This window comes from Schistocerca piceifrons, chromosome 4, assembly GCF_021461385.2.
Source record: "Schistocerca piceifrons isolate TAMUIC-IGC-003096 chromosome 4, iqSchPice1.1, whole genome shotgun sequence".
Classification (NCBI taxonomy): Eukaryota; Metazoa; Arthropoda; class Insecta; order Orthoptera; family Acrididae; genus Schistocerca; species Schistocerca piceifrons.
The window spans coordinates 429,951,459-429,974,644 of NC_060141.1; the positions used below are offsets into that span (position 1 = coordinate 429,951,459).

The 23,186-nt window shown below is 41.0% G+C and overlaps 1 protein-coding gene across 1 annotated transcript in view; it reads left to right on the forward strand.

Annotated features, from left to right (window-relative positions):
- The window catches only part of LOC124795897 (granzyme B-like), a 187,386-nt gene that overhangs the window by 76,398 nt on the left and 87,802 nt on the right, over positions 1–23,186 (forward strand). The window contains exon 3 of the mRNA XM_047259977.1: positions 5,733–5,922. Coding sequence (XP_047115933.1) covers positions 5,733–5,922 — 190 coding nt within the window. The remainder of the gene's footprint in view (positions 1–5,732; positions 5,923–23,186) is intronic.

A 23,186-nucleotide genomic window follows, 5' to 3' on the forward strand; every position in this document is an offset into this window, starting at 1 on the left:
GATGTTCTTCACTATTCTGGATTAAATCTGACTTTGGCACAGAAAGGGTTGAATTAGGCTGCCACAAACGTCTTGGTCATTTACCAAACTGCATTACAAGTCTAGCAGATAGCCAACTGGCGTTTAAAAACAAATTAAAATAATATCTGAATGATAACTCCTTCTACTCAATAAATGAGTTTTTCGGCATGAAGTAGAAATTGTTATAAACAACAATTGTATTGTGTAAAGAAAATGTATGTTAGATTGTCAGATTCCACATCATTATGAAATTTCGTATTCATGATCTATGGAACAAGTATTAACGAAATGTAATGCTGCTCTTTACAAACACAAAATGTCAATGAGAAGCTGATCAGTGGTGTATTATTAGAAAGAATAATTGTTGATAAAAGATGGCGTTGTTATGGTGTAAACAGTTTTATTAGTTGTGCAGAAGTGCAAATTACTGTTTTAACATACATAAAACGATAGTTTAAAAAAATTGTTTCCACTGAATACTGAAGACACATGAAGCTACGTTAACTATGTGTACACATATCTGGCAGAAAGAAATGCTAAGCACACACTGGACTCCGTGATACAATCCATTGCCAGCAGAAATATCTCTCTGCATCTGCTGAATCAGCATGTATACTTCATAAGCTACCTTGCGGAATATGATGGAGTGTACTTCGTGTACCATAGTCAGTTTCTCCTACACTACTCCAATCGCAAATCGTGTGTCGGAAGAGTAACTACTGACGAGCCTCAGTCTTGTTGCAAGACATGTGTAGCAAGATGCAAGATCTGCTGCCTCACAGAGTCTGCCACTGCAGCATTGAAATACAGAATGAACCCGCAACGAATCCACTGCTCTTCTTAGGATCTTCTCTATGTCCTTCATCAATCCTACTAAAAGCTCCAAGCCATTTGCAGTCCAGCATTTCATTTCAGTTGCAAAGCAGACTTGGGACGAGGCATCTGTCTGCAACACTAAATCTACTCATCTATACACACATAATGGTGAGAAGATCTAGCAGCAACGACTGGTTAGAGCAGAAGAGAGTTAAGAGTTTGCTACCGTTTCAAATAGTTCACGCTGGCGTTTCATAACTAGGTAGATGAACACAGTTGCACATTATCTCACTTTCTGTTTCCCGCAATTCATCGTTTCATTTTGTGGCTTTGCTGTGAGGTATTAGGACGCCAGGAAGTAGATCTGCATCAAACTCATTTCCCTGTTAAATTGTGTTTGCCAACCATACCACTCCTCATTATTACATAGTTTCATATCTCACTTTGATGTTTTTTGTTGCGTGATTCTTCATAAAGCTTGTAATGCCCTTTATAAGTTTGTACACAATATTAACTTTGATTTACTTGGCCAAGCTTTTGATTTGTAATTAGCAAATCCTTTTCAAGAAGCTAGTTAAAATAAATATGGCAATATTTGTACATGGAACTCTGTGCAAAATGTGGTATCAGTATTGATACTGGCCCATGGGTGTGAGAGTTGTGCAATGGAATTGCAAGTTTTGTCAGACGCCAAGAGTAGTCATGGAAGATTCATTGAACCCAAAGGAGCATACCCACTGGGGCACACCTCCATTGGGCCTGGACTCTGAGCACCCTTTGCCCCCACAATAGTATGGCCGGCAGCAGCCACACAATACACTCACACTTGGAGCCTCTTCCTACGTGATGCTACACAGATGCCACCTAGTAGCAGTGCTGAAACCATTGTTGTTGTTTTTGTTCAGAGTGGACTTACTTCCTGCTGTATTATTTGTAATGGCTGTACACACAGAGAAATACAAGTTATGTAAATCTTCTGTTTACTGTGTTGACTTGACATTAATTATTTCAGCACCTGTCCAGCCTTCCTTTGATAACAGTTGCCCACCACTCTGTAGCTATTTATGGATATTCCTAGATATAACATACGAATGTGACCACGCCCAGTGAGCGCTCTGCAATCGTGTACTCGGACAGTGATGGGTCTTCCTGCATATTTATCCGCAATATGTTACATGTGTTATTGCTGAGAGTCAACTGCAAGTCTCTACACCAATTGTCAATCCTTTGCAGGTCCCCTGTCATTTCATTATAGTTTTCCAGCAACCTCTCTATATTCGACAGTATCATCTGTGAACATCTTCAACTGTCAACACCTACAAAGCATGAAAGTTGTCTGTAGTATTTGCATACTTTCACTTTCTCCTATTTTCCATGCCTGCTAACTCGTTAGCAACTTTTCTGTGATTGTCTGTGCCCACTAGTCGATATCTGTGGTGTAGTCAGTACTTGCTCAGTTGTGAGGCTAATTTTATGATTATCTTTGGTGAGCAGTGTGAATTGGCCAATAGGAAAGCAACGCGCCGAGCGCAGAGCAGAATGGTCAGCATTTAAATGGCGTTAAAAGTTCTGTTCTACTCAGTTCTGGGGTGTTTTGGTGTAAAGTAGAGTGTGTGGCTGGTCTGAGCAGTAAACAGAGAGAGAGAGAGAGAAAGAGAGAGAGACAGAGAGAGAGAGAGATCGAGGGAGAAAGATTGGTTGATGGTTGCAAGTTGGGTTTGTATGTGCAACCTCACAATGATATCAAGTGATGAATAATAAGATAGCATATTGCAATCTACAGCTTGGCGTGCTATATTGATGCAATGTGTTCTGGTCTGAGCTGGTCTATTGTGAGTGATGCTATTTTATATGACTTGTACTGTAGGGGATCCAGTTCGATTATTGTGGGTAACACTTCGTTTCTTCTATGCTATGCATTTGAAATCGGTCTCCGTTCATATAACGATTCTCGGTATTTTCGCCGGTTTCATAAGTACTTTGCGAGCAAAGTCTTTGTTGCATACTGCAGTACATGTCATGTAGTCCATGAAACTTTAACTATGTTCTTCCATGTAATATGAGTTATGTTTATCCGCTGAATTAATCAATAATTATTGCACGATCTACCTGCATTTATTCGTGCTTCTTCCTGCTATTTAATTGAGAGCATTTACATATGGTTCCTTTCAACATGCTATGTGGTCATCGACATATAAGTAACACGGTAATGGGGATCCTATCATGATTAACTGCCTTAAGCAAGAGTTCTTATCGCATTCGGAAGGACGATGGTTCAATCCCGCGTCCGGCCATCCCGATTTAGGTTTTCCGTGATTTCCCTAAATCACTCCAGGCAAATGCCGGGATGGTTCCTCTGAAAGGGCACGGCCGACTTCCTTCCCTAATCCGATGAGACCGATGACCACGCTGTCTGGTCTCCTTCCCCAAACCAACCAACCAACCAAGAGTTCTTATTCAGTGAAAATTGTTTTGCGTAGACTATATTCTTTCATTCGGAGCAATGGTTTTCTCACGCTTGTACAGCTTTGCATTTTCTAATAAACAGCTGGATCTTATTTTATCTAAAACACTTAAAAATGGTTATTAAAATATCTTCTACTTCTGACTTTCGTTAACAAACTTTCCATTAGTTTTATGGAAATACACTCTTAATATGCTCTTGAGTGTCCTGTTTCCCTTTTAACATTATTCTAGATTATTTTACTTTTATTATCAGAGATGCTAATGTCAGTACATAATGCACATATTTCTGGAATTTTTTAGTAACTTTTCTTAGTACAGTACAGTGGTTCTTATAATGTCAGGCTGTTTCTCGATATTTTCCTCCTTCTAGACATAAGATACATTTTCCTTTTTTATTTAAGAGATATTTTTATCCCTTTAATAAGACATAGCTTTTTAGATGGCTCTTACAGTTCTATTTTACTGTTCTCTTAGGGAAACTATTTTCAAATATATTCACAGAGGTATCATGCTTCCTGTACACCTCATGCCAATCCAACTGTTGTAAGATTTGTCCAAAATTTGTAATTGTTAACTCATTAACTGAATGCACTATGTTGGAGGACTATTTTGGATTACTACATGTAGCTATGTGGCATACTATAACTAGCTGCGCATCATGATCAGAAAAGCCATTCTTGACAGGAAGAGTTTTTAATTGATTAAATTTATCTTGGTCTATAAAATATTATCTATCAGTGTGCTGCTTTCCTGTACTACGTGAGAAGAAAGTCAATTACTGATCTCAAATTGAAAGAACCAAGTAGCACTTCAAGGTCAAGCTTTCTATCGGATTCTTTCAGAAATTCTACATTGAAACTCCCACAAACAATAATTTGTTTCCCTCTGTCTGACAGATAGCACCACAAAGAATTCACGTTTTCCAGAAACAGTTGAAAATTTCCCAGGGGGGACCTTAACACAGCTATAAATTATAAAAGTACCATTACTTAGTTTATGCTCATAGGCACATACTTCTGTATGTTGCTCTACAACAAGTTTTTTAGTTTCTATATTTTTCACACTATGATAAATTTTAATATACATGGCAATTCCTCCTCTCTCCACAGTGTCTCTACTTACATGTGCTGAAAACTTATATCCACCTACTTTTACCTTTTCCATACCTTTGACTATATGAAAGTATATGTCAGAAGGGATAGTCCATCTATTCCACACTCAATTTCTGAATCTTCTAACCAATCAAGAAGCTCATCTACTTCGTTTTTTAATCCTCTGATATTCTGATGTAATATATTAACATTATTTTTCACTGCAGTTTTGTGAGATTCTTGTGATATACTAACATTATTTTTCCCTGTACTTTTATGAGAGTCCTGTGAAATTGTAACATCTCAAGTACCTGCCTGTCTGAGCTTCTAATTAAGCTTAATTTTATTTGATGTTGAATCATTAGACACTTGGCCTAAAAAAGAGGTACTGCCATGAGTTTCAGTCCCCCTCCCCCTTCGAGATTTTGCTGTCATCTTGGCCAATTTACCCTTCCATTTCGCACTAATATGCAGGGCATTCCTTGTGAAGACCCATCTAGATATACTATGAACAGGAGCCATACCAAAGCATCCACCCAAAGCAGCTGATCTAACTACTTACTGACCCTCTAGACAGAGCTGTTGGGTCTCATCATACCACATGAAAGCAGGAACCAAACCTACATTTGTATGTTCGTTACAGATGGTATTTTTACCAATTCACACTCAATATTGTAGCCATTATGAGTATCAGTACTGTCTCCTGCTTCACCCACTATCACAACGTAATCTTGCCTTTAAAAGTCTTTCACAATGATCCTACATCCTCTGTCACTTGGCTAAGACATGCTCTGGGCTTGAGAAAAACTTGTGACCTGGTATCTGCCACCTAATTTCTCGTGCAAGAGCTGACCTACACCTCTTCCATAGCTACTACTTAACAACAGAACTTTCCTCCTACTTGCTACTTTTTTTGAAAGAGTTGGTTTCCTATTGAAAGTCTGTTGAGTGCTAGCTACACTTTTATCTACTTGAGCCTCTTCTTTAGTTAATAACTGAGGTAGCAAGGCAAATCTACTGTTTATGCCAATGACGAAACTGTCAGATACTGTTTATTCTCTGTGGTCCTTGTTCCTTGCTATCGGTTCCCACCTGTCTTCACCCTTCTCCCTCCTTAACGTCATCAGTTCCTCGCAATACAGTCAGCGTTAAGGACTCTAATCTTCTCTTTCTGTTCAGCTATTTTCGTATCACTTGAACATACTTCGCAATACCATGGAACAGGCTCATTTACTTCCCCAATTCTCGTACCACTGCTTGGCCACAATGTAACCATCTGTCATCACAGCTGCATAGTTTGTCATGATTCTATCTCTCTTCTTTTATTCTTCCTCACAGTTTTATTCTATGCGGGAAACTGCCGCTACATTTACCCTGAGGACTTCGAAGATCCTACGCAAGTTCGCAAACTCGGCTACCTCGAACGTGCTCAAGATGTCTTTGGGAATACTACCATGGCTTACGCCATGACCAGTGAAAAATTTGAAGTGACGGAATACGTGTCACTTGTTTCAATGCATCTGGATGTGTAAGTATTCATATACTGGTGACGATTTTAGTTGCCTGTATATTATCAACATATCACTTCCACTCTCACCTCCAGCAACCTAATACGGTCTCCTAGATCACATTTCAAGAATACAAGTATCACTTTTCCAACAAGAGTCCATAGTCCATCAGACTGTACTGATATTCTGCCCTTCATTATAGTATCCTAACCTTTCACTGGATTTTACATTTATTTCTATACTCAGGTTACATGAAAATGGCTCTGAGCACTATGGGACTCAACTTCTGAGGTCATTAGTCCCCTAGAACTTAGAACTAGGTAAACCTAACTAACCTAAGGACATCACAAACATCCATGCCCGAGGCAGGATTCGAACCTGCGACCGTAGCGGTCTTGCGGTTCCAGACTGCAGCGCCTTTGACCGCACGGCCACTTCGGCCGGCGCAGGTTACATGAGACCAACCAAGTCAAAACTTCTTGGTAATGGAGCAGGTCACTACACATACTGTTAGTTTCCAAAATTCTGACGTTAAAGAATACAGACAGTGGAAGTGTCATCATGTAGATCGCGTTTTCCTCTAGATACAACTAAATACCTCAAAATAGACGCATTGCACAAAAAAAAGATGTTCTAGGTGAAAATTTAATATTAGTGAAGGGAACATCCGTCTGTTCTATATCTGGTCACCTTCTGTCTACTCCTGCATGGGAGGAGTCAACTTTGTATTTTCAAATAGGAACTCCCCCCCCCCCCATACACACACCCATCCCCATTTTTATTGCATATTCGGGTTCTGCGACAAAAATACGTACTGTTTACTCAAACCATTTTTTTCCATTCGTGGTAGATGGCGCTGTTACCGAGAATATCGAGTGAGGCTGTTTTTGCAATTAAGGAGTGACGCATATGATTCTATATTTCATTTACGATCTAAGTGCAAACCATTCTCTTCTAACGGTTGATATCAGTATGAAGCGTTCCAAATTTAATTGTAAAATACAATATTATTAGACGTTTCAACATCTGATTAGAAACTACGTCCAGCGTGATCCAGGAACAACGAAGTGGATATAATAGCTTTCTGTTCCCATCGAGATGCTTGATATCGGTGAGTACCCTTGCCACTAACATTGGGATGTTTGATTTCGGTGAGTATCCATATTCCATCTGTTGGCGACTCACCATAAACAACCCCATAGGGAACAGAACACTGTGTTACCACACAAGTAGCTGCGTTTGCCACAAAATGTTAATATATAGCCATATTAAGTCAATGTACAAATTTGCAACACTCAAGCAACGTTTGAACATTAGTACCAACCATTAGAAAATAAAAGTTTATATTTACACCGTAAATGAAATGTAGAATCGAATGCGTCGGTTATGAATTGTAAAAAGAGGCTTAATTGATATTTGTCGGTTACAACGCCATCTACCACTAATGGCAAACAATGGTTTGAGTAAACCGTACGTATTTTTTGGCATAGAACCGGATGTACAATAAATTGGAGGGTTTCCCATTTAAAAACACCAGGTCGATCTCGCCCACGCGGGAGGAGTGGTTAGAAGGTGCCCAGTTGCAGCACAGGAGATGTACCCAGAACATTTTTCTTTGTACCGTGCGTCGTTTTCGAGATATTTACTTCTCTCATGTTAAAACAAACATCTTGTGTAGGCTACATACGAGCTCTTCAGTCCCAGTAAAATTTATTACCCTACTATGTAAAACTCCACGAGAAAAATTAATATCAAACAAGAAAATCATTTAACTTATGTATAACATCTGATGATAACCATCAACATTTTTCGGAGTCTATTGTTAATAGGACTTTCAGAATAGTGCGTATCTTTCATTGAAATGGCTAAAGAAATAGTGCTTTTCTGTCTGATGTCCACTGACTAAATCAAATTCGAATCAGTGCTATTTATTAACTAGTTGATGGAATATGTTTATTCGTGTGGCAGTATTGCAAAGCAGTGGAAGTGTGTGTTTTCTGTATTTATTGTGTAACAACCCCACGTCCCAAACGGTTAATTCACAAATGACCGCTGATCGTAATCCTAATCGTACGATCAGCCTCTTCATCATTAGGCCGAATAACGGAAGTTTCATCACTTATAAGTTTCCGCACTTAGGCTGTTACTTCGCTTTCTACGGGGCATCCTTTCGTGTCGTAAATGGGCAATGCGATATAGATTTTTCTCTACGGTTCTGTTGTCGGGACTAGTACAATCGCATCCTCTGGTAAACGAGATTCATCTTCGCATACACCCATTTTTGCAAGTGATTTTAACTTGTTGATTTCTAGCACCTGCGCACCTTCACTGCAGTATTGCGACATACAAACTCTGTTGCCAGCTTTTGCCGAACACTCCTTTTATTGTTGCTCTTACTAGGCGGTATATTAGACAAAGAAAACTTTACTGAGCCATATAGCGTGAAACAAGCACGATTATAAGCTTTCCTCTCATTGCCTTCAAGCACGCACGCGCGAGCACGCACGCGTTCACACCGCACACACACACTTTTATTAATAAATGATTTGTTTCTATACCACTACAAATATTTATGTCAAACGCTCTACCTAAAATTCTGCTTCGGCAGTAAATTTAGACTGTCTGTTTGTCTGTCTCTCTGTCTCTCTCTCTTTCTCTCCCTCACCCACACACACGCACACATTGTCTAATGTCTGTACGTTATTACCTGGATGCAGACAACTTCTTACACATGTAATCACTCACAAAATAATCCAAGAGTTGTGTGCTTTTTCGATGCCAAGCTAGTTCTAGAAAACTTTACTTCGTTTTCCTCTTAAGATTTTTTCAGTTATATATGTGGAAGAACATTTGGTTTCCTGCATTTCTGTGCTGGAGAAACCTCCTGCTATAGGTCTCGGCAAGTAACCATCGAGAAGATACATTTTTGTTTTTAGTTCCTGAGCTGCTCGAATTTTGAATATCTCGGCAGATCTGTTTTGGGTGAAACATTTTTCGAACATTGTCTTATAATTGCTAATTGTAGCAAAATCATCGACTTTGAGTTTAGCTTTACGTGGCTCTGTTTTCTAGATCTTTTACACAGTAGACAACATGCTATTATCTTTCATATAAACAGAGCTCATTTTAATTGTTAAACGTTTTGTGTGATGCTACTGACTTATCAGACTTCGCACCATATCAATCCACCTGAATGAACCTTGTGAAGGGAGATATTCAAACATCATAGCTTTAAGCGTTAGGCTCTATTGAATCGCTCCACAACAGATGCTTTCAATGTAGAGAGCATGTGTAGTGATTAATTTTGTTTTTCAGCACGAGCCTTTTGAAATGAATATTGTAAAATTATTTACCTAATTCGGTTTGTAAATGATTCTGAATCTTATTACTTTTCCTGTATATTTTTGTAGGTACATTTTCAACTGCAGTACCAGTTTTTGTCTTTAGAGCAGCAACCCTTGCGAATTTTGGAGCACACATCAGTTAGTGTTAATAAATGATTGTAACCTGACATGTCGTTACAGGATGCATTCAAGTCAACTTAATCAGTCCGGTGACGGCCCTCAGTTCCCTTCGTGATAACTATTCTCCTGGGATAAACTTTGCCTGATGCGCCTGAGTCAGCAACAACTGCAAGATCTCATAGGAATGAGGCATCAACGATAAAATATTTCTTTATGTAATAAGCTGGAGAACTGACTGTGCTCTGGAAAACGGGCCCATTGTTCTCCTAATGTAAATGGCCTGAATATTCATACCACCACTATCTCAATTGCTATAATTTATCATCAGCCTTATCTTAATTACTGTAATTTACGACTCACTATCATAACACAGCTGCCTCTATATTTTGCTTTATTTTAATTACTGCAATTTATGATCCAACAATGACCGCCAAGGTTTTCTGCCCCACTCCAGGAGATTTATAGGAACATTTATACGGACAGGTGCCTACGATAAAAACATGTCACAGCTCTTTACTAAGTACCGAGTTCGGTACAAAGTCCCACATTTGCAGAAGCAACTGGATGAATTGCGCTGGGGACACGGACGTGGAGAGGGGTATTGATTGATAGAGATGTAATTGCTATTTTCAGTAGGCGCAATGGTTTGACTAGATGAGCGTGGAGAAATGTATTCGTAATTGTGGTTCTGTGATTACTAATCAGTGAGCATTTCGCATTCGGTTCGAACTTGGCCGACATGATTCTGTTCCTGATAGAAAAACTATTCGAGTGAGGGAATCAAACTTTAGACCATTGGGTTCTGCACTGAAAAAAACGTACTGGCCGTCCTCTAACTGTAAACAAGGCTAGAAAATGTGGTGCGTGTGAGAGCGGTCGTCCAGCAATCTTCAAAGCCAACAACACTTAAACATGTAGCCGTCCTCGGATTGGTTCAAATGGCTCTGAGCACCATGGGACTTAACATCTGAGGTCATCAGTCCCCTAGAACTTAGAACTACTTAAACCTAACTAACCTAAGGACATCACACACATCCATGCCCGAGGCAGGATTCGAACCTGCGACCGTAGCAGTCACGCGGGTCCGGACTGAAGCGCCTAGAACCGCTCGGCCACCGCGGCCGGCCGTCCTGGGATTATCTGATAGGAGTGTTCGAAGAATCCTGCACAGAGATCTTCAGATGCACTCATATGATGGTTACAAAAAAATTAATTGAGAGCGAGTTTGAAATTCGCAGAGCTCTGCATGAGTAAATTTGATGAGGCCCATATCCACTTGTCTGGTACTGCAAATACAGTAAATTTCCGCTACTGGGTTGCAGAAAAACCTCAAGAACTTGATTTATGACCACTTCGCAGCCGTTGTGTGACAGCTTGGGGCGTCGTTGCCGAATCTGGTGTGCCGGGTCCGTGTTCTTACGGAGATGATGGCGTAACCGTAAAGGTTAAGTCAAACCTCTACTGTCACGTCAATTGTAAACCGTTTTTTTTTTTTTGGGGAGCCTTTTAGCGGGAGATGTCACAGCTCACACTTCTCGATGTTCTCTAGATTTTTGAGAGAGTTGTTTCCTGGACGTTCTCTCTCTTCGCGAGGAGACATAGCCTGGCTCGCAAGGTCACCTGATTTATCACCTTGTGATTTCTTTTCTTTTTGGGAACAAATAATGGTTTAAATGTACAAACATTGCCCCACAACCCTGCAAACACTTAAGGAGGCAATCATCCAGGAAATGGCTGCCATTCTATAGGAAATGGCACGAAGAACTATGGGAAACTTCCGGGAAAGGCTCCTTCAGTGTGTCAACAATTGAAGACGCCATTTTCTGACGTAATTTTTAAAGCAAGCTAATGTAAAATGATTAGAATTTGTTGTTCGCAAATTAAATTATTTTCTATCTTTTTTCTTTGCTTGTAACTACCTTCTGAAATACGGGAGATCTTTTTACTGGACCCTCTATAAAATACAAGATATTCTAACATTTTGCGATGTGTTTGCACCAGTCAGCATTATCTGTATGCTTTCTTTAATGTCAAAAACATCGCCCAAAGAGCAGCGGATTTGTAAAAAGAGCAGTTACTCAAAATTTAAAACGACGGGAAGCCCTCTGCTGCAAACTACACAGTTGTCAGAACTAGACCTTACTTTGGTAGATGAACGGCTGCAGATTCAACACGGGAAAATAAAACAAGAAAAATTACTTTGCTCTCCCGCTCCAAAAGCAGATAAACGCCTACCAGGCACCCATGCCCCCAGCCTGAGATACCAACTAAAATGCTCCCTGTTACACCGAGAATAATATGTAACACTTAATAAACCAATGTCTAATTATAAAACTTACTCTGGTAGTGCACATGAGCGAATTTGCTTCAAGCCGGCCGTAGTGGCCGTGCGGTTAAAGGCGCTGCAGTCTGGAACCGCAAGGCCGCTACGGTCGCAGGTTCGAATCCTGCCTCGGGCATGGATGTTTGTGATGTCCTTAGGTTAGTTAGGTTTAAGTAGTTCTAAGTTCTAGGGGACTAATGACCTCAGAAGTTGAGTCCCATAGTGCTCAGAGCCAATTTGCTTCAATCTTAGCGATCTGAGATCTAAATTACGCATGCATTATTTGATCAAAAGTATCCGAACACCTACTCAATAATATTAATATGGGGTGTGTCTGCCGGTGGAAATGCATGCCGTATTTAGAAAGAAAATCGTGACTAGGCATGGCTGACACTTACACGGGATTTTCGATGCACTTCAAGTGTTTCGTTTCGAGGTTTTGAAGCGCAATATTCTCGGAAACTCGCTTGATTTGATCATAGTGTAACAGCACCGTTCAATTTTAACACTGCTTAGTGTGCTTCATGTTCTAAATAGCATCTCTGTATAACGTGATTATCCTCCAGAGCAGTGATCACATCAGGTGGAACGGCGAGGCAGAGCTGTGTTTTATTGCCACAACACTTCGACGATGCAGCATGTCTATACTAGAAGAGATTGCCTACATCAGGCTTGTTTACCCTCTCCTCGACTGTTACTGTGCGGTATGGGATTGATGGATGACATCGAAAAAAGTTAGGAAATTGACGGCTTATTTTTGTACTACAGCGAAATGGATGCGAGATTGCCAGGGACATGATGTGAGACTCGGGATGAGTCTGCACGCCATTCGGTGGACAGTTTGCTTGATTGCAGTAATTCGTTTTCGTGCCGAGCTTTAGGTCAGATATGTAAATGGTTATTCAACTTCCTAGTAGACGTATCTCCAATATGTGGACGAAACCGATGTATCCATAACACTATCTGATCAAAAGTGTCTGGACAGCTGTTAGTGAATACTAATATGGGCTGTGTCTGACAGTCAAAACACGTACCATATTTAAAAAGAAAATCATGATTGTTGCTGGAAAAAAGCACTTATTTCAGAAACATTTGTAGCCATTTGTCTGGTAAACACAGGTCGACCTGAGAGTTGTTCGGACATCCACGTTTCGAGTTGTTCGGACATCCACGTTTCGAATTCCCGGACAGGCTTCTGATCTCTCCATTATAAATGCTATTTATTGTAGGGATTTCAAGCATTTTGTAATTTTATCGGCAGCAGACCTACAGTAAAAGCGACCGTCTACACTATGCCTGTCACTCCCCGTTTAGAGTTTTGCTCCATCGTACTGCTTTCCGTATATCCTTACCATTAATAAATGTTCCATAAAAACTGCGATCTTTGAGATGCATACTATATGCACCACAACTTTCATCTTCCTGATTTGAAGTGCAATTTCCTCGTTGTCTGTCTTCTTTCTGTGTTTGTTACATTACTATTTGGCATTTGTTCAACAGAATGTTCATCCTTTGTTATTTCAATAGTGGTAAACTCCTTCCACAACTATGAAACTGGGGGGTTCCTCTGATTTCTGCATGCGAATGACAGCTAAGAATCACTATACAGAGTGGTCAGAAACAGCCTAAAAAGTTTGTAAGGTTGTTGCAGGGTAGTTTGTAGTGAAAAAAAACTGTTGATAAAAAGTTCGTTACGTTGCACCGTTTCCGAGTTAATTAGCATTGATGCTAGCTAATCAGGCTGTTGCATGGGCAAATTTAAGCGGCCAACCAGATACAATTAGTTTCAGTTGTTCTCATTGTGTAGATGATAGAGTATGAGACTGCTCAGCCTTTGGCTTGGGTTCGATTCTTTCTGCCTTTCTGCATCCCACGCCCAATTTTCGTATCGCTCCCTTATTCGAGTCTAGGAAACAAAACGTGGAACATAACCGGCGTACCGTCTCTGGTTGGCCACTTGAAATTGTGTGCACAACTGCCTGATTAGCTAACTTCAATGCTAATTAAATCAGCAATGGCCCAATGATCTGATTTTCTTCTTAACAGTTGTTTCTCAGTGCAACGAACCCTGCAACACTCCTACAAGCTTTTCAGCCTGTTTCTGACCACCCTGTAAGTAGTAAGGTAGTGGGGTTATGGGTGCAATTTTGGTATCAAATTGATATGCAAATTAATCATATTGATCAGTTAATCACCCCAACCCATAGCAGCCCCACCCCTGACCAAACCCACCCCCATGAAGTCACGTGTTTCTCTCAGCTTCCACGTGGGCCCCAGCCCCTTCACCCAACCTCTTCCCCTCCCCCAACCTATCCTATCGGTGGAAAATTCGAATTTTGGCCGGAAATTTCGAATTTTGTTAGGAATTTCTTTGTCCCAGAGCTGTGCCAATGTCCCAACGCACCCCTCACCCAGAAATTGGCAGGAAATTAAAATTGTCCTCCAGGACAGCCCAAGTGCACTTCCCTAATATAATTATACCACCCGAGGCACTTGCACTTGATGGGAAATTAAAACTGGCCGTACCCTTTCCGGGACTTGTGTCCTGATTCTACTGGACGGAAAGCCCACGCGCATTCCCCCAACACATGGAAACTGTCCAGATGCAGGAGAGAAAGGTCAGCTTAATGTACTTTATTTAGTTTGGTTGATAAATTGACATGAAGATTAGTCCTAGTCACGTAATTATAAATCTCAGGCCTAATTACACAACCATATATATACTGCTACGCAAGGACAGCCTAAAATCGCAATACAGCTCAAAAACTGACGATACCATACAACTGCTGTTATCCTGCTGCGAAAAAAATTCGCAATACCACTCGTAACTAGTGACAGACACACTCAAACGTTACCCTACACGTACAAGTTGGTGGGAAAAAAAACAGAGATGTAAGGTACTATTTTTATTCTTTTTGGTGGGGAATACGTTCAGCTGACAAGAAGCTGGTCCTGGACAGAGAGGAGTTTTAAAAGTATATTACCTGTAAGCACACAGTATCTATCTATCATTGTTTGACATCAGAGTTCGCTACAGACACCTACTCAGGAACCACCCTACAGCCCAGCTAATCAAAACCAATACACACTAGCACAACTGATGGCAAAAAGGTGTCACAGTTCTAATTTCACTTCGAAAATGTCGTGAAAAGAAACGACCAGCAATGAACGGGTCATAATGCAGCACATGTACTGGGGAAAATCGTCATCCTAAGAGACTGCAAAAGGGGGTGGTTGTTGAACGTGCATTCTCCTCAATGTATAATCACAAACTGCCGAAATCTATGAACTGTAGTATGCTCGTCATCTAATACCTCTAATGTAATGGTCATTAAGTCCTTGGACAGACTAACAACATCAATGCCGAAGTTATCCAAGCTTAAAAGAACCATACATTCACCATTAATATTATTTACCGTACACTACTCTCCTGTGCACGAAACAATGCAGTTTCTCTAATTCTGCATTTTTCCTGAATGGCTCTACCACATACAGCGCTTCATGTAGTGAATCGGTACAATGGAAACTCATTCGAACTTCTCCATACCTGCTGGTATCTTATCATGGGAACCAATCTTTAGTGTACGTTTTCACAGTTTAGTTGGCAACGCCTTCATGAGGGGTGTGCCTTGCAATATTACCTCACTTGCAGCTGCTTTTCCCAGTGGAAACAAAGTCCCACTGAGTTCCACTGTATACTGTAAAACGTGTATTTTGGTATTTTTTTATTTCTGAGAAAATGAAGACCAAGAATTGCTGAGTACCCTTCACCCATGTACGGTAACATTTCTATATGCTCATGAAAATCTGTAATTCCGATCCTAAAACTGAGCAACGTTGTACCCAACGGCAATAAATTGTTGTCATCTACTCCACGCAATTTGTAACGTGAGCCTTCCAGCCTCCTCCTGTACATTTATTTCCTTGCCTCTCGCAAACCCAGGCAAGAAGCATTCCGAGTCCTCAGTGTCTAACTTGGGCACACATATTGCATTCAAGTCCCTGATACTGTTCATATGTGACCTTTACGACCACGTCTGTAACAGATTACTTCTGTATAAAAAAACACGCTCGTATGTACGTATTCTTATACCGAAGTCGATCTCTTTTAAATGCGTTGCGACCCTAAGAGCCCCAGCCAAATCCCCAGGATTTTACATTCTTACCCTACTTGAGATCTCTGCAGAGATACCGCGTAGGAAAACACCCAGAGCCCTAATGTCGGCTTCCGCAGAAAGACTCCTTCCACTTCTGCTTTTTGTTTCAGCAGGTATGTCCGTGAATTGATCTTCTGGATCCTACCTAAAGAGGTTTCCACTTATCCTTATTATTCAGCGTTACTCATTTTTTCCTGTAAAAATTTTGTGCTATTTTGCTTCTGGTAATGCTGTCGTCAATCGTCAGCTAGCTGCTGGACTGTTTCTGCTTTACTGAGAACTTCGTGGATTTGGCTGAAGATGATGGCAAGGTGCGCTGTCGAAACACCGTGTTACGAAAACGACTGCACCCGGCTGTATTCCGCACAACAGTACAAACAGAGAGTAATCTTGTTCGACCAACCACTCATTGCGGCGGTAGCCTTAACATTGTCAATGAATGCAGTAGCGTCCTCTGTTGCTTTGCCAGAAAAATGCGTTATTAATGTAGCTGCTCATGGATCGAGAGGAGGCGGGGAGGGTACCCACACAACTGCCTTTTCTTTCTCAGCCCCTGATTGCAATTGCTGAAACACAGCTTTTAATATATTTTCCTGCCTACGTAGTTGGTCTGTTTGTTGCTATTGCTAGGAATTTAATCCTGACAATGCCTGTACCTGCTCCGTCAAAGCGACAACTGTCTCTAGGCGCTTCAGTCTGCAACCGCGCGACCGCTATAGCGCAGGTTCGAATCCTGCCTCGGGTATGGATGTGTGTGCTGTCCTTGGGTTAATTAGGTTTCAGCAGTTCTAAGTTCTAGGGGACTGGGACTGATGACCTCAGAAGTTAAGTCCCATAGTGCTCAGAGCCATTTGAATCTTTTTTTTTTTTTTTTGAGACAATTGTCTCACCCATAACAGCAGAGTGTTTGTCTGGCTTTTTGCGTAATTTACTACCGCAATTTACAAGAACGACAAGTAAAAATATACTGCCAACACATAAACAATAATTATACGCTAATCCTTTCGGCGTAACATTGCCCAATGGCACTCGGAACAATCCTGTGTCAAATGCCACAATCGTCTACAAGTACTACACATGAATGGCACACCCTTGGTGCACGACGATTCATGCTGTAACAAATGACAAAAAATTACACTGAACTGCTGTTAAATAAATTTCGCTAACATTTCTTCTACACAATGACAAATTCACAGGCTCTTGTGGTGCAATAAATGACACCCCAAGGATGCTAATGATGGTTCTACGATTTGACACGTTGCATTTGCCTTTCGTCTTCTTGACATTCCAAATGGCACGCTGGGCCACCTATTTTTGATCTAGCCTGGAAAACTTTCAAAAATTCAAACGTGTGCAATAAAAATATTCTGCTGCGCAACATTACATGACTGGCCTGTAGTCTATCGACCGTACTCCTCGGTCTACACATCAATAACGCAATGACGAAAATAAAAGGAACAATACCAGTTATGAAATTCACTGATGACATCTATATCTCCAGTAAAAGTGATGAACTCCAGGATCTGTTGAATGAAGTGACCAATGTAACGAGCACACACTATGGATTGAGGATGTACCGAATAAACATGAAACTGATAAGGAGTAGCAGAAATGAGATTATCGATGAACTTAACATGAAAAGTGGGGATCACGAACGAGACGAAGTGAGAGAATTGTACTACCGTGGAACAAAAAACACACAGCAGAGGAAGCAAGGAAGTGATGAAAGCAAAGTGGCTAAAAGAAATCTACTGGTTTCGAACATCTGACTTAATTTAAGGGAGAAATGTATGAGAATGTATGTTAGGAGCAAAGCATTGTATGTAAGGCAGTCGTGGACTTTGGGAAAACAGAAGAAAATCGAAACAATTGGAAATGAGGAGGCTCTTCGAAGACTCGGCGAGGGAGGAATGTACGGAAAACATTGATAACAAGAAGAGGCAAGGTGACAGGACATGTGTTAAGACATCAAGGAATCAAGGAATAACTTCCATGGTACAAGAGGAGCTGTATAGTCTAAAAACTGTTGAGTACGACGCAGATTGGAGTAAATTCAACAAATAGTTGAGGACATTGTGCAAATGTTACTCTGAGACGAGGGAGAAGTTCATTTCTGGCGCAATCAAACCATTCAAATGATTGAGGAAAGAATGGCTTTCACCCATGATTTCGATGTTAATTATGACACACCCACCATATAAATTTTGCCCTTGACGCTCCTAGCGGCCGCCTGTGTCGCTTTGGCCATAAACTGACCCTGGATGCAACAATTTGTGGCGATGTGAGACGGGTTTATTACGGAGGCAAAGTCGTAGGTAAATTAGGAGGCAGACTTCTGTTAATTGGTTGGGTACTGAGATAATGCAATCTGTTTAGCAAAGAAGATTGCTTACAAAACGCTAGTGCTAGAATATAGCTTAAGTCTTTGGGACCTGTGCCAAACATGACAAAGTGATGTTGAAGTTATACTCAGTATGACAGCATGAATGGCCGCAGGTTTGTCTGATTCTCGGACAACCTCATCAAAATACTGAAAAACGTAAACTGCCACCCGTTTGCAGACGTCGAACAACACGCAAAAGCTTCATCAACAAGTTACAATAAGCAGTGTTACGCGAGGAGTCTCCTGACAGCAACGCGCACGGAGGCATGCGAGCAGACACGTTTCCCAAGCTGCATTTGCAAATGTAGTGCGAAAATACCCCAACACGTCTTATGATGTCAAGTACCCTATGCCATGCCCCTCACTGTGGTTTGCAGAGTGTGGGTGTAGATGGAATGGTAGCCGTATTTTTATTCATCCGTAGACCATTTTTACAAGTATACTGGACATGTCATGGTTTTATATGCTTACAAAAACATAATGCATGTAGACATATTCACGGGTCTACGTTGACAGGCATGAGATAGGTAGTCGGCCTTATAGTAGGAATCTTCCTGACATTTTCCTGAAGTAATTCAGGATAACCAGGGAAAACTGTTACCAGGATGCTGTAACATTATGTGATTGCCTTATCATTTTAAATCATTCACTAATCGAGCAGTCGCTCGGCAACAGCTACAGTTAGCAAATAATGTTGCGAGAATGTAAAAGGTGAACGACCTGTGACGTAACTTGTTTATTGTCGAAGCGCCGTCAGAGACGCAGTGAGTTATTGACTTTGAAAACCGAGGCGCGAAAAACGGAGAGAAGAAGAACACTTTTACACATTCTTTTGATGTACGAGATATTCTCGATTAACATTACTCATTCTTCTCTTGTCTCTTGTAACTTGTGTCGGACGCGCACGTCTTGCCCCCGTATTATTATTGTTAAAAATAATATTATTTTAGTGTAAAGTAAAAGTGCAATACTAAAAGTGCAACACTGCATAGCAGTAGATTTATTGTGCGACGTGTATGTGAAAACGTCAAAGGAATTATTTTCATTACGAGAAGAGAAGTGCCAATCAAAACGGCATCAATGTTAAATCCTTCATTGCAGTGTAAGTTCATCTATTAATTGCCATAAATTAAGAGTTAAATGGAACTGGTGTATGGACTATTTATTTATTATAGAATCTATGTCTCACTCCTTCATGAAGTTATTTAATTTTCTTTATGTTTCTGCCAAATAGAGAGTTCACAGTCACGAATTCTTTCGTCGAAATCGGACGGAAGTTGTATGTGGCGAAATATTTTCTCCGCGCCATATTCTACTGGTAAATGCATGATAAACTACGGTCCCTTAGGAAATTCATGTTGAGCTATCCAAAAATAATTATATTTTGAATAGGCATTTACTCTCCTCTGCAATGCAACTTCCGACTGATCAGACGATCCAACAAGAAACAGCCGCACACGGTCGGCGTTCGCAAATATATTTCCACCGCTGATTATAGCTATATGCTACAGCACAAAAGTAAACATATTGTTATAATAAGCGACTACGAACGGGGACATTTATAACTGTATGTTTATGTATACACATTACATAAACATATCATTATAATGCCCGGGTGGAAATTAGAGCTCCATCCTTCTGAAGACAAGGCCAGTCAGTTTAAAACATTGCAGCCACATCTGGGTTATCCGTAGTGTAAGATACTGTTTCGCAAAGAAGTTCCTTTCTTCTTTGTATTACCCCTAGTGTGACCCCTTGCGACCACGCACACACACACACACACACACACACATACACACAAACAAAAATCGCTTAAAATTTTCTTTCAGAATACAAATTCTTACACTCATGCAATAACCGTTGACGAAATCACATTTTCAGTTAAAATTGTTATTCCTTTGGCCAAGTCTCCGTTTAGGCATGAAAGCTTTTGACGATATTCTGTAAGGCCCTGAAGCACGTATTGCTTCTCAACGCGTGTGTGGTGTACTTCCTTTCAGCACCATCGACGGGACGAGGTTCTCCTCACTCGGCTTCGAATAGGCCACAGCCCTATGACGCATGGCTTCCTGCTCTGGCGAGAGGACCCTCCAATCTGTGGTGCTTGCGGCGTCCAGGTCACTGTGCGCCACGTTTTATTGGATTGCATTTTATTTTCTGACCAGCGGGTCGCGGCTGACTTGCCAGCGGACCTGCCGTCTCTTTTAGGCAACACTCGGACGAATGTGGTTAAAGTTTTAAAGTTCTGTGCCCTGTCAAATGTTTTTACAAAGATTTTAGGGAGAGGATTTTAATTTGCTCACTGTGTGACAAGCTCGCCCATATTTTATGTAAGTGGCCAGCCAATAACAATTTCCTGTGACATTCTTGTTGCTATGTTTCTCCTTTCCTTAGGTTTTACTTTCTTATGTAGCATTTTCCTTCTTTTCCTGTTTTCTTTGAGTGTGTGCTTTAGTTTTCTTAGGTCTGTCCACATTCGTTCCTTTTAATGTGTGTCAGGGCGCTGGTGACCTCGATGTTGAGCGCCCATAAGCCCCAACACACCACCACCACACCACCTGTTTTTCCTTATCCTTTAATTAATGTACTTTATCGATAATATTTGCGATTCTCGGTTTAATAACTATAGTTACACCATTGAAGAACTCTTCTTCTTAATCCCTTTCCAAAGGACTTATCGTAAATATCTCCTCGCACAAGTGTAACCTGCAAAAAGTAGTCTTATTTTATTTAAAAACAGGTCAGTTCTATTGCCGACTACTGTTGGCTTTTTATGGATACCTATTTGATCCCTTTTAATATCTTCATCTGATAATTCAGTCGCACTATTAACTGCAGTTATCACATTTATTTTTTATTCAGAAGGCAAATTAAAATCAAATAATGCAAAACGTAGTGTTACACATTACTATAAAGCATAGCAAAATGTCTAGCTTTCCTTTTACTAGACCGATGAAAGATATGCGTATGAAAAATGCGACTTTATTTATTAATAATGTAAAAAGCATCTAACGTGCAGGAGAGTTGTGGGACAAAGACAGCGTCACCCCACTGTGCATTGTTGCCAAATTTATTCAAGATGGTGTCCATAGATGTGGCAATATCACATTGACGTCATGGTGGAAAATTCAAATTTTGGCTTGAAAAGAAGGCATTTGAGCTACCTCCACTAATCTAACTCCACTCCCCTCATCTCCCATTCCACCCCTCCCCTCCCCCTTCTGGAAATGGTGGGAAAAGCAGTCTATGCCGGGCTGCTGGATAGGACAGATGTAATTATTTTGTATGCACTGCAGTATATTGTTTATTTAAACTATTTGAGTTGTCATTGATCGAGTATTAGTCAGTAGCTCCATACAGTGTGTTCACATTGAGATGTGGAGTCCAACTGACCTAGACTCAACACAACCACCAGAGCGCACTGTTGGCCCTCCACTCTCCACTCCTGTTACATAATCCAAGACGGGGGCCTAGGGAAAATGGCGGGGCATTCGCTTAGTCTATGTGTAGTTGCTGGCCTGGGAGGCTAATATGGCGTGCAGAAGGCATTGTTTAAACTATTTGTTTAAGAATATCGTTTATTTATTTGAGATATCGCAATACGCCTCGAAATTGACGTTGAAGTTTTGAACAATTTAGATGATGCTATTTAATTCTGATCACGTAGGGAACTACGTAGTTACAATTTCACAGATTGCTTAGATGTATCTGGAAAGCTTTCTCGAGTCTCACCACCTGTGTAGGCTGCCAGGAGTCGCAGTGGGCTGGAGGGTTTTGGAACTGCCATTGTCCATGCCGGCTGCTGGAAGAAACCTAGCTCTGGGCTCGCAGCATAGGCATGTGGTACCTGCAGGGCAGCTGCATGCTAAGCACTACGTGTTGCGTTGGAAATATCTGCAGCCTCCTACCTCCCCCCTGGTACATGGATACCCCTTGTCATTAGACACATCCGGTGTTCAAGCAATGTGCAATGTGCAGAATATTGTCACATACAGATCTTGACTATATCATAGGAACTAAATGTACCACTGCACAAAGAGAGAGAGAGAGAGAGAGAGAGAGAGAGAGAGAGAGATAGAGAGAGACCTTTGCTGATGATGCAAGAAAATTTAAACAAGTTCTGATGTAATTACACGTTTTATTCCGAGAAATACTACCACCACACTTGAACACTGAGTCTAAAAAGATCACGTCACACTTGTGATACCATCCATGATACACTTCGTGTGCTTTCGTGGGAAACACCACATCCTTCCCTCGTCTTTGAGCGAGAGCTGCTTCGGGGATTATTAAATTCAATTGAATATGTCTCTAAATACAATTCCAAAGAGATCGCTGCACAGTAGTTGGCTTCAATTTTGGGATGTATACCGCCACACTCAAACACACGACAGCACACTTGTGAAATCTCTCAGCTTTCTTCCAGCCATCCTCCCTGAGGCACTTCCCGCGCTTTTGTGGGAAATAGACCCCGAAACTGATTTTACACTCCAAAACGCGGACATTTGGAAGTCGAAATAAATATCTCTGAACTCTATAAACAGGATGCCCACCACTTTTAGAGTTTTAGCTCCTTGTTTGAAGGCGCTGCCGGAGAGAGAAAAATTTCTGAACCCTACAGCTTCTATGGAGTTCATCACTTTTCTGAAACGCTAAATGGGCTTAGTTTTATTTGCTACTGGGGTAAGGCATGTCAAGGCTCTTATTTTTTATTTTTCTCACTTCCCGAAGCACGCCGGTGTCTAAGCACAGATTGGAAAATCAGATCCTGAGAGAAACACAAACAGAATTCGAAGCGCTGTCCTACGGACGAGAAAAATGATTGCAATTTTCTGTGAATCTTCAGTGCCGTACAACTGCTGGTCTGTTGACGCTCGCCGGCCGAAGTGGCCGTGCGGTTAAAGGCGCTGCAGTCTGGAACCGCAAGACCGCTACGGTCGCAGGTTCGAATCCTACC